General features: G+C 46.8%; 1 protein-coding gene across 1 annotated transcript in view; it reads left to right on the top strand.

Moving 5' to 3' along the window:
- Window positions 1-15,288, top strand: part of ABCC6 (ATP binding cassette subfamily C member 6) — a 62,599-nt gene extending 47,311 nt beyond the window's left edge. Inside the window, exons 23-31 of the mRNA XM_068565624.1 lie at window positions 3,714-4,024; window positions 4,961-5,160; window positions 7,534-7,660; window positions 8,808-8,909; window positions 9,771-9,917; window positions 11,919-12,077; window positions 12,172-12,338; window positions 14,179-14,373; window positions 14,689-15,288. Of these exons, the coding sequence (XP_068421725.1) occupies window positions 3,714-4,024; window positions 4,961-5,160; window positions 7,534-7,660; window positions 8,808-8,909; window positions 9,771-9,917; window positions 11,919-12,077; window positions 12,172-12,338; window positions 14,179-14,373; window positions 14,689-14,797 (1,517 nt within the window). The 3' untranslated portion in view covers window positions 14,798-15,288. The remainder of the gene's footprint in view (window positions 1-3,713; window positions 4,025-4,960; window positions 5,161-7,533; window positions 7,661-8,807; window positions 8,910-9,770; window positions 9,918-11,918; window positions 12,078-12,171; window positions 12,339-14,178; window positions 14,374-14,688) is intronic.
- Window positions 15,289-18,014: the final 2,726 nt, after the last annotated feature.

Below are 18,014 nucleotides of genomic sequence, written 5' to 3'. Positions count from 1 at the left end.
CAGACCAGGGCTCGAACCCGTGTCCCCTGCATCGGCAGGCAGATTCTCAACCACTGCGCCACCAGGGAAGCTCCACACAGTCTTGATTATTGTGGTTTTTATTCTTTTAGCAGAGTCTGGAATTTAGATAGTGTCAGTCTTCCAACTTTATTCTTCTCCTTCAATATGGAGTTGACTATTCTGGATCTTTTGCCTCTCCAAATAAACTTTATAATTAATTTTTCAATGTCCACAAAATAACTTCCTGGGATTTTGATAGAGATTGCATTGAATTTTAGATCAAGTTGGGAAGAACTGACATCTTGACAATATTGACTCTTCCTATCTATGAACATGGAATATACCTCTATTTAGTTCTTTGAATTTGTTCATCGGAGTTTTGTAGTTTTCCTCATATAGATCTTATACTTATTTTGTTAGATTTGTACCTCGATATTTCATTTTAGGGGGTGCTAGTGGTATTGCGGTAAATGGTATTGTGTTTTTAACTTCAAATTCCACTTGGTCATTTCTGGCATATAGGAAAGTGATTGAATTTTTCATACTAACCTTGCATCCTGGAATGTTGCTATAATCGCTTATTAGTTTCAGGAGTTTTTGGTCAGTTCTTTCAGATTTTCTACATAGATGATCATGTGATCTGCAAACAAATACAGCTATATTTCTTCCTTGGCAATCTGCATACCTTTTATTTCCTTATCTTATTGCATTAACTAGGACTTCTAGCAGGGTGTTGAAGAAGAGTGGTAAGAGGGGACATTCTTGCCTTGTTCTAGATCTTATTGGGAAAGCACCAAGCTTCTCACCATTAAGTTAGCTTCTCACCATTAGGTTTTTAATAGATATTCTTTATCAAGTTGAGGAAGTTCTCTATTCCTATTTTACTGAGAGAGGTTTTGGGTTTTGTTTTTGGGGGGGTTGTTTTTGTTTATTTACTTGTTGTATCATGAATAGGTACTTGATTTTGTCTAATCTTTTTCTGCATCTATTGATATGATCAGGTGATTTTTCTTTTTTAGGCTATTGATGTGATAGATTACATTAATTGATTTTTCAGATTTTTAAAATATTTATTTATTTATTTGGCTATGCTGGGTCTCAGTTGTCACACGCAGGATCTTCATTGCCGCGTGCAAGATCTTCATTGTCACATGTGGGATCTTTAGTTGTGGCATGCAGGATCTAGTTCCCTGACCAGGGATCAAACCCGGGCCCCCTGCATTGGGAGCACAGAGTCTTAACAACTGGACCACCAGGGAAGTCCCAATTTTTCAAATGTTGAAGCAGCCTTGCATATCTGGGATAAATTCCACTTGGTCATGATGTATGATTCTTTTCATACATTGTTGGATTTAATTTGCTAATATTTTGTTGAAGATTTTTACATGTACGTTCTTGAGAGATATTGGTCTATACAGTTTTCTTGTACTGTCTGTCTGATTTTGGTATTAGGGAATGTTGCCCTCATAGAATAAGTTAGGAAGTATTCCCTCTGCTTCAACCCTCTGAAAGAGAGTGTAGAGAATTGGTATAATTTCTCCTTAAATATTTGTTAGTGAACTCATCTGGGCCTGGCAGTTCCTGTTTTGGAAAGTTATTGTCAATTCAATTTCTTTAATAGTTATAGGCCTATTGAGATTGTCTATTTCTTCTTGCATGAGTTTTAGTAGACTGTGTCTATCAAGGAACTGGTCCATTTCTCCTAGGTTATCAAATTTATGGGCATAGAGTTGTTCGTGGTATTCCTTTTTTATACTTTTAATATCCATGGGATCTGTAGTGATGTCCCTTTAAAACATTTTTCAGATATTAGTAATTTGTGTCGTCTTTCTTCTTAGCCTGGCTAGAAGCTTATCAATTTTTTGATCTTTTCAAAGAACTAAGCTTTGGTTTCATTGATTTCCTGTTTTCAGTTTCACTGATTTCTACTGTAATTTTTATTGTTTCTTTTCTTCTGCTCACTTTGGATTCAATTTTCTCTTCTTTTTCTAGTTTCCTAAAGTAGAAGCTTAGACGATGGATTTTAGAGCTTTCTTTTTTCTAATATATATTTATTCAGTGCTATACATTTCCCTCTAAGTACTGCTTTCACTACATGCCCAAAATTTGGTAAGTTGTGTTTTTATTTTCATTTAGTTCAAAATATTTTAAAATTTCTCATGAGGTTTCTTCTTTGACCCACGTGTTACTTAGAAATGTGTTAATATTCAAGTATTGGGGATTTTCCAGGTATTTGTTATTTCTAGTATAATTCCACTGTGGTCTGAGAACAGACATTGTATAATTTCTCTTCTTTTAAATTTGTTAAGGTGTATTCTATAGTCCAGAATGTGGTCTATCTTAGTGAATGTTTCATGTGAGCTTAGGAATTTGTGTTCTACTGCTGTTGGATGAAGTGGTCTGTTGATGTCCATTATATCCAGTTGATTGATGGTGTTGTTGAGTTCATCTCTGTCCTTACTGATTTTCTGCCTGCTGGATTTTCTGCCTTTTCTGATAGAGGGGTGTTGAAGTCTCCAACTATGATAATGGATTCATTTATTTCTCCTTGCATTTCTATCAGTTTTTGCCTCACATATTTTGATGCCCTGTTGTTAGGCAATACACATTAAGGATTGTTATGTCTTCTTGAGTAACTGACCCCTTTATCATTATGTAATGCCCCTCTTTATCCCTGATAACTTTGCTTACTCTAAAGTCTGCTCTATTTGAGGTTAATATAACTACAAACTATATAGGTATAATATACTATTTAAAACTATATGTCTCAAACTAGCTTAAGCAACAAGAGAATTTATTGGCTTGTGGGACTGGAATCCATAGGTAACTAGCTTGAGGTATGGCTGGATCCAGGGGTCCAGCAAATGCTGGAAGATTAGCTTCATTTTCTTCCTCTATGATAGCTTCCTGCCCAGGCAGGCTACTTCCCCTGGTGCTAACATAGTATCCCACAAAGTGAGTACCTCTTCCCAAAAGTCCCAGCAAAGTCCCAGGTCTCATTGGCCTGACTTGGGTCATGTGTTCACCCCTGAACCAACTGCAGTGGTTCGGATTGGCTAGGGATGAAATTTGCCCCACCCCAGAAACAGAGAGTGAAGTTAGCTCCATTCCAAGCACACAGATTGGCACTGGGAGGAAGGGGGTGTATTAGTTTCCTAGGGCTGCCATAAAACGGATTACCACAAACTTGGTAGCTTAGAACAACAGAAATTTTTATTCTCTCACAGTTCTGAAGCCAGAAGTCCAAAATCAAGGTGTCAGCAAAAATTGGTCCCTCTTGGAGGCTCTGAAGGAGAAACTGTCCCATGCCTTTCTCCTAGCTTCTGCTGGTTGCCAGCCATCCTTGGCATTCCTGGGCTTGTGGTGTATCACTTCAGTCTCTCTGTCTCCGTCTTCACATCATCTTCTTCTCTGTGTCTCTGTGTGTCCTCTCCTCTCCTTATAAGGACACTAGTTATTGGATTTAGAAGCCGCCCTAAGTCCAGGATTTCACCTCAAGCTCTTTCACTAATAACATCTTCAAAGGCCCTCTTTCCAAATAAGGGCACATTCTGAGGTTCCTGGTGGACACGAATTTGGGGGGAGACACTATTCAACCCACTGCATGGTGGTCCCATCAAAGGATAAATCAGGGTGGCCAGTTCATAAGATAGCCACCACAGGGTGATGGGGTTCTCCAGCCCTTATGCCCTGACCCCCTTCTCTCTCCCCAGCAATCGGGCTCTTTGCCTCCATGGCCACAGTGCTCCTAGGCGGGATCCGGGCATCCAGCCTGCTCTTCCGGGGGCTCCTGTGGGACGTAGCACAGTCTCCTATTGGCTTCTTTGAGCGGACGCCCATTGGGAACCTGCTGAACCGCTTCTCCAAAGAGACAGACATAGTAGATGTGGACATCCCAGACAAAGTCCGGTCTCTGCTGATGTATGCCTTCGGACTCCTGGAAGTTGGCCTGGTGGTGACGGTGACCACCCCGCTGGCTGTCGTGGCCATCCTGCCGCTGCTGTTCCTCTATGCCGGGTTTCAGGTAAGGGGAGGTTGGAGAGGCTCCTGGGGCCAGCCGAGGTCACCTCCACCAGTCCCCTGTCCCTCGGCAGGACTCAGTGTAAGAGGTTCTGCCCAGCTGGATATCTAAGAGCTGCCCCTAGAAGAATTCTCAGAGACAGAGACACCACAGTCTGTTTCTAACACTCTCATCTCTGTCTCCCAAATGTTCACATCAAAGTTCTTAACATCTAACAGTTTATCCTACTGCTGTTGCTGAAATCAGCTTTCTCTTCTCCAATGATCTGGAAACCAAGAAGGCATTGCAAGCTCTCAAAGACCACTGTATTAGGCTCGACTCTTTCAGTTGCCAGAACCAGAGACCAACTTAAATTAGCTTAAACACAAGAACAGAATTTAATGGCTTATGCTTCCAGGGTGCAGGGGGTCAGCTCTCACTAGGACGCTGCCACTCTTTCCATATCTTCCCTCAGTGGTTCTTGAAGTGTGGTATCAGACCAGCAGCATCAGTTTCACCTGGGAACTAGTTAGAAATGCATATTCTCAGGCCCCATTCAAGACCTACTGACTCAGATACTATGGAGCTGAGGCCCAGAAATCTGGGTTTTAATGAACCTTCCAGGTAATTCTGATCCATGCTGACATTTAAGAATCACTGGCTCAGCTCTGCTTGGCCTAATTTTGCACACACTCCTTTTCCAGGGGGCAGGTCTGATGGCCCCCTTGCAACCCTGTACTCACAGCCTCCCACCTCAGCAACCCCCAACACAAAGCAACCTTTTCTCCAGCTCAGCATTCGTACATCCATCCCAGGGAAGATTCTGATTGGCCCTTCATGAGGCATGTGTCATCCCTGAGCTCATCACTGTGACCAAAGGAATAGTTTGGTAAATGTCAATGCTTCTCAAACTGTCTCTCTGTGTTTGTAATCTCTCTGCTCCCCACTGTCCCACTTCAGAGCCTGTATGTGGCCAGCTCATGCCAGCTCAGACGCCTGGAATCAGCCAGGTACTCATCCGTGTGTTCCCATGTGGCCGAGACGTTCCAGGGCGGAGCAGTGGTCAGGGCCTTCCGGGTCCAGGGCCGCTTTGTGGCTCAGAACGACGCACACATGGATGAAAGCCAGAGAGTCAGTTTCCCGCGGCTGGTGGCTGACAGGTAGGAAGGGGGCAGAGGAGAACCTATAATCCATCTGCGTCCCCAGAGGATGAGACCTAAGGTCATACTGTGTGGTCAGAGAGGTCAAGTGGCCTGCTCAAGGTCACACAGCGAGTCGAGGGTAAAGCAGAGCCTAGATCCCACGGGTGCACATGGCTCACACTGTGAGCAGATGGAACTTGGCCTGAGGGACCCCCAAGAGCAGGTGGGCAGGAAGTACAGGTGTCAGCAAAAGGGAAGAAGCCTCTGTTGCCAGGCCACTAGACCAGCCTCTGTTGCCTTGGTGACAAAGGAGCTACATAAGCATCCTCAGCCTCCTTTCGGTACTAAGCAAGAATAAGAACACAAGCTTTGAGCACAGACAGACACAGGTGCAAATCCCAGCTCTGCAACTTACTAGCTGGATGATCTTGGGCAAGTCACATAACCTCTCTGAGCCTCATTTGTCAAAGTGAGTTTGCGCTCATGGAGTGGCTGCTGAGATTAAACAAATACACTCATAGCTAATCCTTGTAATGTGCTTACCACATGCCCAGCACAGTCCTCAGCATCCTCTGTGGATTAATTTATTTAATCCTATTAACAACTCCACCAGGCAGAGACTCTTTTATAGATGATGAATCTTAGGCACAGAGAGATTTAGGAACTTGCCCAGGGCCACACTGCAAATACATGGCGGAGTGAGGATTTGCATCCAGTCAGTCTGGTGCCAGAGTGTGGAGAGGGTCAAGCACACAGTAGGTGTGAATTCAATAAATGTCAATTCCTTCCTTCTTTCTGCCCAGATCCCCAGCCAGCTGGGGCTATGAGGCTCTGTAGCTGTGGGCAGTGTCTCAACGCCATATGCCTTCTGGGTGACCTGACCTGCCCCTTCCTGGGGTCCTAGCCTAGGGAGGAGGGACCTTACAAACATTTAGGAAGCACCTACTTTGTGGAAGGGTCAATGATTTCTGCGCCATATATGGCGGGTGTATCTCATTTAATCCTCACAACTCTAATGAGCCAGACGTTACTTCTTCCCACAGATGGGTAAACTGGGGTTCGGAGAAGTGAAGGGACTCCCGCAAGGTCAGCCATCTAGGAAGTGGCAGACCCTCAGTCAGGCAGATGTGGCTTCAAATCCCGGCGTTTGTTATGTGTGTGGACTTGGGCAAGTACCTAACCCTTCTGAGTCCCGGTGTCCTCATCTGTCAAATGGGGACAATAGTCCTCCCATCGTGGGGTTGTTAAGAGGACTAGGTGTCATATGCAGTGAAGCCCAGAGTTCCCTGAAGACAGGGATTTTTATCTGTTTGGTTTGCGGCTGTGTCCCCAGCATCTCCAGCATGCGTGGCACACAGTAGGTGCTGAATACATATCTACTGAATGAATGCATGAATGAGTGGTCAAGTAGGAATTCAATAAAAGGAAAAAGAAGTAGGAATTCAATTTCCTCATCCATTCAATATATATTTGTTGAGAACCTACTACGTGCTCAGTCCTATGCTGGGTCCTAGGGACAGAGCCATGAACAAGACAAAGAAAGTTGCTGGACTTCCCTGGTGGCGCAGTAGTTAAGAATCCGCATGCCAGTGCAGGGGACACAGGTTCGAGCCCTGGTCCGGGAAGATCCCACATGCCGCAGACCAACTAAGCCCATGCACCACAACTACTGAGCCTGTGCTCTAGAGCCCGCGAGCCACAACTACTGAAGCCTGTGTGCCACAACTACTGAAGCCCGTGCGCCTAGAGCCCGTGCTCCGCAACAAGAGAAGCCACCGCAATGAGAAGCCCACGCATCTCAATGAAGAGTGGCCCCCACTCGCTGCAACTAGAGAAAGCCCACGCACAGCAACGAAGACCCAACGCAGCCAAAAATGAAATATTAATTAATAAAAAAAAAAAAGACAAAGTTGCTGCCCTCATGGAGCAAATGAGCCTGCTGATGGAGACCGACAGTCAAGGACTGATTAACTAGTTTAGTTATACAGAGTGATAAAAGGGAGGAGTCGTCCTGAGGGCTCTCTGAGGAGGTGATGCTTGAGCTGCCTTGTGTGAGGGTAAGATGTTGGCCACGTGAAGATGGAGGTCAGATTCAGGCGGGGGGAACACAGGGGACATGGCTTGGCATAGCCTGGGGACAGAAAAGTGGCAGCACAGCAGAGCTTACTTGAGCACCTACTGTGTGCCAGGCCCTGAGCTGGGCGCAGGTGAGACAGGACAGCATCGGCACCCCCCCCACCCCTCCGAGCTCAGGTGGGGCCTGGGTGTGGAGGAGACCATTGCCGGGACCCCATGGGCACTCGAGCCGGCACGCTGTCCAGGCCTTGTGCCCACGGAGGCAGGTACCGCAGAGAGGCCCCACTGACCCCACTCTTACCTGTCCCCTCGCAGGTGGCTCGCTTCCAACCTGGAACTCGTGGGGAACGGGCTGGTGTTCGCGGCCGCCCTATGCGCAGTCCTGAGCAAGGCCCACCTCAGCCCCGGCCTCGTGGGCTTCTCTGTCTCTGCCGCCCTGCAGGTACTTCCAACACCCCAACCTGGGCTCTGGGGTGCGGGCAGAATGGACACAGACCTCTGCCAGTGGGACCTTCAAGGACCTGAGTCCAAACTACCAACCAGTGAGGAAGACACGGCTCTGCAAGAGCCTGGGCTGGACCTCGGGCGAGACTCTTCTTCCCTCTCGGAGCCTCGGTGTGCTTCTCTGAAAAATGGGCAGTAATCCCTTCACTTCGGATACTATAAAGACTCACTGAGATAAAGTAGACAGAGTCCATTTCCAGTGCATTGTTAACGTTTTGTTAACTATTAATAACAATATTTAACGTCAGGTTATGACATCTGTAAAGGAAAAAAATATATATATACATATATGTAAGTAGCATTCATTATGAATGAGACATTGTTCTAAGAGCTTTATAAATATTAGCTCATTTAATCCTGCCCACAACCCCACCAAGGGTACTATTACTGTCCTCATTTTACAGTTGAGGCAACTAAGCTTAAGCATAAAGCAAGTAACAGGATGGAACATGACTGGGGGGAGGGTGCTTTTCTTTCCCATGGCCCGGAAGACCTGTCTGAGAAGGGGCTTGAGATCTGTGGCCTAAAGGAAGTGGGGGACTAGGGGAGGGGAAGGGGAGGAGCAGTCCTGGTGGAGGGCACAGCAGGAGGAAAGGCCCTGGGATGGCGGGAGGGGCGCGACTGGTGTGTTAGAGGAACAACAAGAAAGCGGTGTGGCTGGAGAGAGTGTGAGGACAAAACTGGAGGGAAATGAGGTTGGGAAGGGGTGGGGGCAGGGCTGGAGCAGGCAGGCGAGCGGGCCCTGGGGAGGAGCTTGGCGTGGCTCCAAGTGGGAAATCAGTGTTAAGTGGAGGGAAACCTCTCTGAATGGACGTCATTGGGCTGGATCCTGCTGGGTGTCCTTGAGAGGGCCACACACCTTCTCTGGTCCTGTCTCCCTACCTGTTTCAAGAAGGGTTGGATAAGCTGATGTCCGAGGGCTACTTTCTGGTCCATATACTCCAGTTCAACTAAAAGAAAAGAGGGATCCTTGTGGCTACAGCCAAATTCTGCCCCCTTGTCTGCCCTGGGTCCTGCCTCCCAGCCCCTGCCTCACCTGTGGGGTGGCCTTGCTGAAGCTGTCCTGAGGTGTCTTCTCGAACCAGGTGACCCAGACACTGCAGTGGGCTGTTCGCAGCTGGACAGACCTGGAGAGCAGCATCGTGTCGGTGGAACGATTGAAGGACTACGCCCAGACGCCCAAGGAGGTGATGGGCAAGAGATGGAGGGGGGGCGGGCAACATCCAGGACTTACAGCAGAGGACGGTGGACCCATGTTGACATCTGCCACCGGCTTTAGAGTCCCCACCACTGCAGACTGGAGTCACAGCCAAGGTGGCAGTAATGGTTAAGGGGTAGGGTCTGAGACGAGGTCAAATCCTGGTTCCTCTGAATGGCAAGGCAGGGCACTCTGAGTGACAGGGGACCATGAGTAACAGCAACATGACAGTAACATAACAGCAGCTTGATAGCAACATTATAGAAACATAACAGCAGCACAACAGTAACATGATAGCACTACTGAAACATAATAGCAGGAACAGTAGAGAAACATAGCGGCAACATAACAGTGTGGGGTGTACTAGGAGGTCATCCCACAATAAAGGACTTCATACAGTCTCTGGCACACCACAAACACTCAATACATGTCCACCACTCTAATTAGCCCCATTTCACAGATGGGGAAACCAAGGCTCAAGGGAGCGGAGTGACCTGTTCAAGGTCACAGGAATAGCAAATGGCAGCATTGGTCTCCCCACTGCACAGACTTGCTCTTTGCACTAAAAGGAGAGTGTCTACCTCTAGCGAAAGAGAGAATGTTATTTGAAAATTAATAATGGCTAATAACAATAGATAAAGAGTAGCCAACACCATTATTTTTTTATTTTCACTATACCAAATATTATTTGTTTTTAGCCTTGCTGCATTCCATGCCCCATAACAACCCTGTAAAATAGCGGTAAATAAGCCCACTTTACAGAAGAGGAAACTGAGGGTCAGAGAGGCAGGCCCTTTTGTGAGAAGCCTGGAGAAAGGCTCCTCTGACCCAGTGTCCCCTCCTGCCCTAGGCACCCTGGAGGCCGGCCACCTGTGCGGCCCGGCCCCCCTGGCCTCGTGGGGGCCAGATCGAGTTCCGGGACTTTGGGCTGAGATACCGACCCGAGCTCCCGCTGGCCGTGCGGGGAGTGTCCTTCAAGATCCACGCAGGAGAGAAGGTGAGCAGCTCACCTACAACTTCCTCCTTGTGGTGGCCAGGCCACAGGGCGGCTGGAGAGGCCTCAGGGCCATGGCCAGGCCGGGCATCACCCAGGGTCCGGGGCCTGAGCACAGCTGCCTGCTCCACGTCCTCACCTCAGGTCCCCCAGTCTTCAGACCCACCACACCCTAAATGGAACTTATCATCTTCCCCAAACCTGCTTCCATCTTGGCGAAACCCACCCACCTTGGTGTCCCAGATGGGGAGGCATCACCCCAACTTCTTTCTTCTTTCTCTGTCATTAGTTGAACACCTACTATGTGCTGGGTGAGGTGCTGAATGTTCCACATACTTATCCAGTTTGCATGGGCTCAGTTCCTTGCTTTGCCATGGCTGACCTTGGACAAGTCACTGCATGCCTTGGTCTCAGTTTCCCATCTGTAAAATGAGAATAATAATGTCAACCTCATAGAGTTGTTAAGAAGTTTACCTGGGTTAATACATAGAAACTGCCTGGAACAGTGCCTGGCATATAGCAAATGCTACAGAAGTGCTCACCAATGCTTTTATTCATTATTATTTGCATTTTCACTCTGACAACACCCCTAATATCACCTCATTTACAGATGATTAGTCAGGCTGCTTCACTGAATCCTTCTCTGCCCTCCCCACCTGGCGACACTTCCTCCCTGCCCTCCCCTCCACTGCTCCAGGCCCTCAGCTTCCTGTTTCACCCCCTCCAATCTATTCTCCTGTGATCTTGATTTGAGCATGTCATTTCCCTGCTCCAGACTTTCCTCCCTCTCCCAGCTTCCTTCTGGTAAAGCCCAAACTCCTGAGCTTGGCATTCAAGGCCCTTTCTCCACTTCATTCATTGCCCTGCCAGGGCTTAGCCAACATTTGTGGAGCAGCAGCCTCTGGGCCAGGTGGGTACATGGTGCTGCCCTCGAAGAGCTTACAGGCTAGCAGTTGGTGTGGTTCACCTGGAATCTTCCCCCTCCCTGAACTCCTAGTCATCCTTCAAGATTCCACTCAAGTATCTCCTCCTCCATGAAGCCTTCTCTGATTACCCCATCAACCCCCATCCCAGGCAACATGAACAGCAGCACCTCCATGCTTACCTCCATTGCTGCAGGGCCAGAGCCTGATTATAGAGAGTGCTTGTTCATCACACTGTATTTAAGGTTACTCAGGTGCACTATTTCCAAGACCAGATGGTGAGCCCTTTGGAGCAAGGACTCCTTAATTTCTGTATTCCTGGTGCCTAAAAGAGTGCCTGTCATACAATGGGCGACACACATGCTTCGTTCACTTATTAAACAAAGAGTGTTGAACCCCCACCAAGTGTCAAGGAAGGATGGGGGATGGATAGAAAGATGGGCAGATAGATGGAAGGATGAAGGATGGATGGCTGGGATTACGGGCTGGATGGAAAGGAGAAAGAGGCATGGATGGAAGGATGAATGGATGGATAGGATGGAGTGGAAGGATGAGAGATGGAAGGCAGGATAGGAATATGGATGGAAGGATGGTGTGTGGAAGGAAGGATGAAGGACAGAGGGAAGGATGAGGGTATGGATGGAAGGAGGGGGATGGAAGGAAGTGTGAGGGAGGGATGGGTAGAAGGAAGGGGGATTAATAGAAGGATGGGACATAAACAGGATGGAAGGGAAGATGAGGATGATGGAGGGGGTGTGGATGGAAGGAAGGGGAAGGATGAAGGAATAGAAGGAAGGGTAGGGAAGTGGATGAAAAGATGGGAGAGGTGTATCAGGATGAGGGGACGATAGAGAAGAATGCACAGACAGAAGGTTGGATGGACTGATGAATGGATCTATGGACAGGTGGACAGATGGACAGATAGAAGGATGGATGCTCAAAGGATGATGGATAGATGGATGGGTCTTGGGTGCAGGGGAAACATCTAGCAAAGACATGCCCAGGAACCCTGTGGGCTATGGCCTGCCTTCTTCTGGCCAGGCCTGGTCGGAATGGGCCTTACTCCCCCATCCCCCGGCAGGTGGGCATCGTTGGCAGGACAGGGGCAGGAAAGTCCTCCCTGGCCGGGGGCCTGCTGCGGCTCCTAGAGGCGGCTGAGGGCGGGATCTGGATCGACGGGGTCCCCATCGCCCAAGTGGGGCTGCACACACTTCGGTCCAGGATCACCATCATCCCCCAGGTGAGGCCTGGGGAGAGGTGGGCAGAGGTGGGGGGAGGGGGAGAGGTGGGAGGCATGGCTGGCCCGGCTCTGACCCACTGTCCCTCCCGGCCAGGACCCCATCCTGTTCCCCGGCTCTCTGCGAATGAACCTCGACATGCTACACGAGCACTCGGACGAAGCCATCTGGGCGGCCCTGGAGACGGTGCAGCTCAGAGCCGCGGTGGCCAGCCTGCCCGGCCAGCTGCACTACGAGTGTGCCGACCAAGGCGACAACCTGAGGTAGGGTCGCCGCACCCCAGCCAGACCCTGTGAGGTGCTGGGGGAGAGGCAGGTGTGGCCAAGTTCCCCCCCTTCCAGGGTAATATGCCCTGGAAGTCACCTCCCCACATAGGAGGATCAACCCCATCCTATTCCTAATCACAGTACAAATCCCATCCCTCATCAGCCATTCCAAACTCCAACACAATCTCTGAATATCAAGAGATATTCTTTTTCCTAAATTTGTTTCTAAATTTATTTGGTGGCAAAACTCAACCTCTACTGACACGAGGCTACTTCTGGTCTGTATTTATCTCACTCAGCATTTATTTTGCTGCAAAAATATTGTGTTTGATATTGGGCGCTAACCCCATGCTCACTGGGGTTGTCAAGTAGCATAGGGTGTACGCCTTTAAAAGCTTTAAGAAATTGTAGTAAAATACGCATAACATATCTTCTTAACCATTTTTTAGTGTTCAACTCCATAGTGTTAAGTACATTCACATCATTGTGCAATAAACCTCCAGAACTTTTTCACTTTGTGACACCTAAACTCTGTAGCCATTAAACAACAATTCTCTATTCTTCCCTCCCACCAGCCCCCATTTCACTTTCTCTAGGTACTTCATTTAGGTGGAATATTATAGTATTTGTCTTTTTGTGACTGGCTTATTTCACACAGCATAATGTCCTCCATGTTCATCCATGATGTAACATGTGCCAGAATTTCCTCCATTTTTAAGGCTGACTAATATTCCATTGTATGGATAGACCACATTTTTCTTATCCGTTCATCCATCGATGGACGCTTGGGTTGTTTCTACCTTTTGGCTATTGTGAATAGTGCTGCTGTGAACATAGATGTACAGGTGTATGCCTTTTTAAAAGTCAAGACATTCTGGATTCTAAAACCCACCTGACCCAGAAGATGTTAGGGTAAGAGACCGTGGGTGGTAATGGCACTAGAGGGGCAGCAGGGCTTGGTAGCCAGGAGCATAGACATAGTTGTAGGATCTTGGGCAGGTTACTTAATCTTCAGTGCCTCAGTTTCCTTATCTGTAAAATGGGAATAATAGTTAGAACCTGCCTATCTGTGAAAGGATTAAATGAGTGCTATGTGTAAAGTTGTTGAAACAGTGCCTGGCATGTAAGAAATATTCATTTCAATATTCATTTTAATCCTCAAAGCTGCACTTTCACTAATCCCATTTCACAGAGTTGGAATCTGAGGCTTGAGATTTGCCAACTCACCCAGCCCATAAGTGGTAAGTCTGGAGCAAAGCCCAGGCACCTGACACCCACATGGCCGTAGTAGGTCCTGGTTCCCTAAAGGGTTTACTCTGAGAGGAAGCTGGACATGGCAGGAAACAGCCCCAAACACCCTTGAGTCTCCAGGCTCTGGGGGCTCACTGACTGTGTGACCTTGACCCTCAACTTCCTCATCTGTAACTGGAGTAAAAGAAGGGCTTACTCTGTGACATGCATGGCTTTTATATGATTTGTCTTATCCTCACAACCCAGTAAGGACTCATTGACACAATACCTACCTTTGTGGTCTTTATGAGATGAGTTAATATACATAAGCATATAGGATGTGTCTGGCACATGGTGAAGACCATAGAATAGAAACAGAGATAGCCATTGCACAGATGGGGAAACTGAGGCCCAGAGGGTTTCAATGACTTGCGTAATGTCACTCTGCTCAAAAACGGCAGGATGGGAATTCTTACCAGCTCTGTAGACTAGGGACCCACAGGCACACATCCCCCACTCCCGCAGCTGCCATGAGGACACATTTGTGGGCACCCCCTGCAGGTCAGTCCTGATGTGCAAACATCTGGCCTGTCCCACTCATTCCCAGCCTGGGCCAGAAGCAGCTCCTGTGTCTGGCACGTGCCCTTCTCCGGAAAACCCAGATCCTCATCCTGGATGAGGCCACGGCTGCTGTGGACCCGGGGACGGAGCGCCAGATGCAGGCCGCCCTGGGGAGCTGGTTTGCGCAGTGCACGGTACTACTCATCGCCCACCGCCTGCGCTCCGTGCTGGACTGTGCCAGGTAAGCCCCCCTACCCCACCCCACGCAGCTGGCCCCCAGGGCACCCCTGCAGGCAGAGGAAGACATCAGGGTTTAGAGCTGGAAGGGCACTGGAATAGATTATGAAGTGCCCATTGTACAGGTGGCAAGACTGATGCCCACAGGGGAAGGATAAACCTGAAGACACATGCCCAGCAGATGCTTCCAGCTGGGCCGTCAGGGTCAGGAAGCCACGTGGAAGGCCAGACTCGCTCAGAGCAGACACACTGGGCATTCAGAGCAGCCAAGACCCTGGGCTGGGATCCAAAGAGCTGGCTGTGTCCCTCTCCCTTGCAGGGTGCTGGTCATGGACGAGGGGCAGGTGGCAGAGAGCGGCAGCCCGGCCCAGCTGCTGGCCCAGAGGGGCCTGTTTTACAGGCTGGCGCAGGAATCAGGCCTGGTCTGAGCCCAGCCCCTGGATCCTCCTCCCTTCCCACCAACCCGGAGAGTCTGCCAGGCCCTGGAGACACAGTGACCTGGGGTCATCAGTGGCCACGTGGAATTGAGTCTAGACCCCCCTCTGCTCTCTGGGAGGAGAAAATGCCCGATCACCCCAGACCCAAGAGGACACAGCAACCCGCAGTTTGGCCTGATCAGGGCTCATCCAGCCCCATCTACCCTGGAGCCAAAGTCGACAGCAGCTCTCTGCCCTGGCTGCCCACTGTACTCACCTGGGGACCCCAAAAAACTGCATGTGCCCAGGCTCCACCATAGACCAATAAAATGAGAATCCCTGGGGCTGGGGCTGGAACAATGGTGTGTGTACCTTTTACGGAGTAACCTTTTATTTTGAGATGATTGTAGATTGACAAGCAGTAAAAAATAATCCAGAAAACTCCTTGTGTACCCTTTACTACTTTTCCCCCAATAATAACATCTTTTTTTTTTTGAAGTATAGTTGATTGACAATGTGATAATTACTGCTGTACAGCAAAGTGATTCAGTTATACATATATATACATTCTTTTTAAAAATATTCTTTTCCACTATGGTTTATCATAGGATATGGAATATAGTTCCCTGTGCTATACAGCAGGACCTTGTTGTTTATCCATTCTATACATAAAAGCTTACATCTGCTCACCCCAACCTCCCACACACCCCCCCCCCCCCTTGGCAGAGTCTGTTGTCTATGTCCATGATTGTTTCAGATGGGTTCATTTGTGTCACACTTTAGATTCCACATATAAGTGATACCATATGGTATTTGTCTTTCTCTTTCTGACTTACTTCACTTAGTATGATAATCTCTAGTTGCATCCATGTTGCTGCAAATGGCATTATTTCATTCTTTGTTATGGCTGAGTAGTATTCCATTGTATATATGTACCACATCTTTTTTATCCATTTATCTGTTGATGGACATTTAGGTTGTTTCCATGTCTTGGTTATTGTGAATAGTGCTGCTATGAACATAGGGGTACATGTATCTTTTTGAATTATAGTTTTGTCCAGATATATGCTCAGGAGTGGGACTGCTGGATCATATGGTAATTTTATTTTTAGTTTTCTGAGGAACCTCCATACTGTTTTCCACAGTGGCTGCACCAACTTACATTCCCACCAACACTGTAGGAAGGTTCCCTTTTCTCCACATCCTCTCCAGCATTTGTTATTTGTAGACTTTTTAATGATGGCCATTCTGACTGGTGTGAGGTGGTACCTCGTAGTTTTGATTTGCATTTCTCTAGTATTTAGCAATGTTGAGCATCTTTTCATGTGCCTATTGGCCATCTGTATTTCTTCTTTGGAGAAATGTCTATTTAGGTCTTCTGCCCATTTTTGGATTGGGTTGTTTCATTTTTTTTGTTGTTGAGTTGTATGAGCTGTTTGTGTATTTTGGAAATTAAGCCCTGTTGGTTGCAGCATTTGCAAATGTTTTCTCCATTCTGCAGGTTGTCTTCTCATTTTGCTTATGGTTTCCTTTGCTGTGCAAAAGCTTGTAAATTGATTAGGTCCCATTTGTTCATTTTTGTTTTCATTTCTATTGCCTTGGGAGACTGACCTAAGAAAACATAGGTACGATTTATGTCAGGGAACGTTTTGCCTATGTTCTCTTCTAGAAGTTTTATGGTGTCATGTCTTATGTTTAAGTCTTTAAGCCATTTTGAGTTTATTTTTGTACATGGTGAGAGGATGCGTTCTAACTTCATTGATTTACATGCAGCTGTCCAACTTTCCCAATACCACTTGCTGAAGACACTATTTTTCCCATTGTATACTCTTACCTCCTTTGTTGAAGATTAATTGGCTGTAGGTGTGCAGGTTTATTTCTGGGCTCTCTATTCTGTTCCATTGATCCATATGTCTGTTTTTGTGCCAGTACCATATTATTTTGATTACTGTAGGCTTGTAGTATTGTCTGATGCCTGGGACAGTTATGCCTCCTGCTTTGTTCTTTTTCTTCAGGATTGCTTTGGCAATTCTGGGTCTTTTATGGTTTCATATGAATTTGAGGATTATTTTTTTCTAGTTCTGTGAGAAATGTCATGGGTAATTTGATAGGGATCGCATTAAATCTACAGATTGCTTTGGGTGGTATGGCCATTTGAACAATATTAATTCTTCCAATCCAAGAGCATGGGATATCTTTCCATTTCTTTGAATCATCTTTAATTTCCTTTAATGTTTTATAGTTCTGGCATATAAGTCTTTCACCTCCTTGGTGAGGTTTATTTCTAAGTATTTTATTTTGGGGGTTGTGATTTTAAAAGTTTTTTTTTTTTTTACATTCCCTTTCTAATATTTCATTGTTGGTGTAAAGAAATGCAACTGATTTCTGTACGTGAATCTTGTATCCTACTACCTTGCTGAATTTATCAACTCTAGCAGTTTTGTGTGCAGCCTTTAGGGTTTTCTATATATCATATCATCATCTGCATATAATGACAGTTTTACCTCTTCCCTTCCAATTTGGAAGTTTTACCTCTTCCCTTCCAACCTTTTTATTTCTTTTTCTTGTCTGATTGCTGTGGATAGGACTTCCAATACTATGTTGAATAGAAGAGGTGAGAGTGGGCATCCTTGTCTTGTTCCAGATTTTAGCAGGAAGGCTTTCAGCTTTTCATCACTGAGTATTATATTGGCTGTGGGTTTGTCATAAATGGCTTTTATTATCAAGACATGTTCCCTCTATATGCACCTTGGTAAAAGAGTTTTTCTCATGAATGGATGTTGAATTTTGTCAAATGCTTTTTCTGCATCTATTGAGATGATCATGAGGTTTTTGTCTCTTCTTTTGTTTACATGGCGTATCACATTGATTCACGTATGTTGAACCATCCTTGTGAACTTGGGTGAATCGCACTTTGTCGAATCCCACTTGGTCGTGATGTATGATCTTTTTTATGTGTTGTTGGATTTGGTTTGCTAATGTTTTGTTGAGAATTTTTGCATCTATATTCATCAAAGATATTGGCCTGTAATTTTCCTTTTTGGTGGTGTCTTTGTCTGGTTTTGGTATCAGGGTGATGGTGGCTTCATTGAATGTCTTTGGGAGTGTTCCCTCCTCTTCAATTTTTTGCAAGAGTTTGAGAAGGATGGGTGTGACTTCTTCTTTGTATGTTTGGTAGAATTCACCTGAGAAACCAACAGTAACATCTTAAAAGACGACAGCTCAATAT

This window comes from Eschrichtius robustus, chromosome 16 (assembly GCF_028021215.1).
Source record: "Eschrichtius robustus isolate mEscRob2 chromosome 16, mEscRob2.pri, whole genome shotgun sequence".
Classification (NCBI taxonomy): domain Eukaryota; kingdom Metazoa; phylum Chordata; class Mammalia; order Artiodactyla; family Eschrichtiidae; genus Eschrichtius; species Eschrichtius robustus.
Note: the sequence above shows the minus strand (reverse complement) of the source record. Positions and strands in the feature narration are given on the sequence as shown.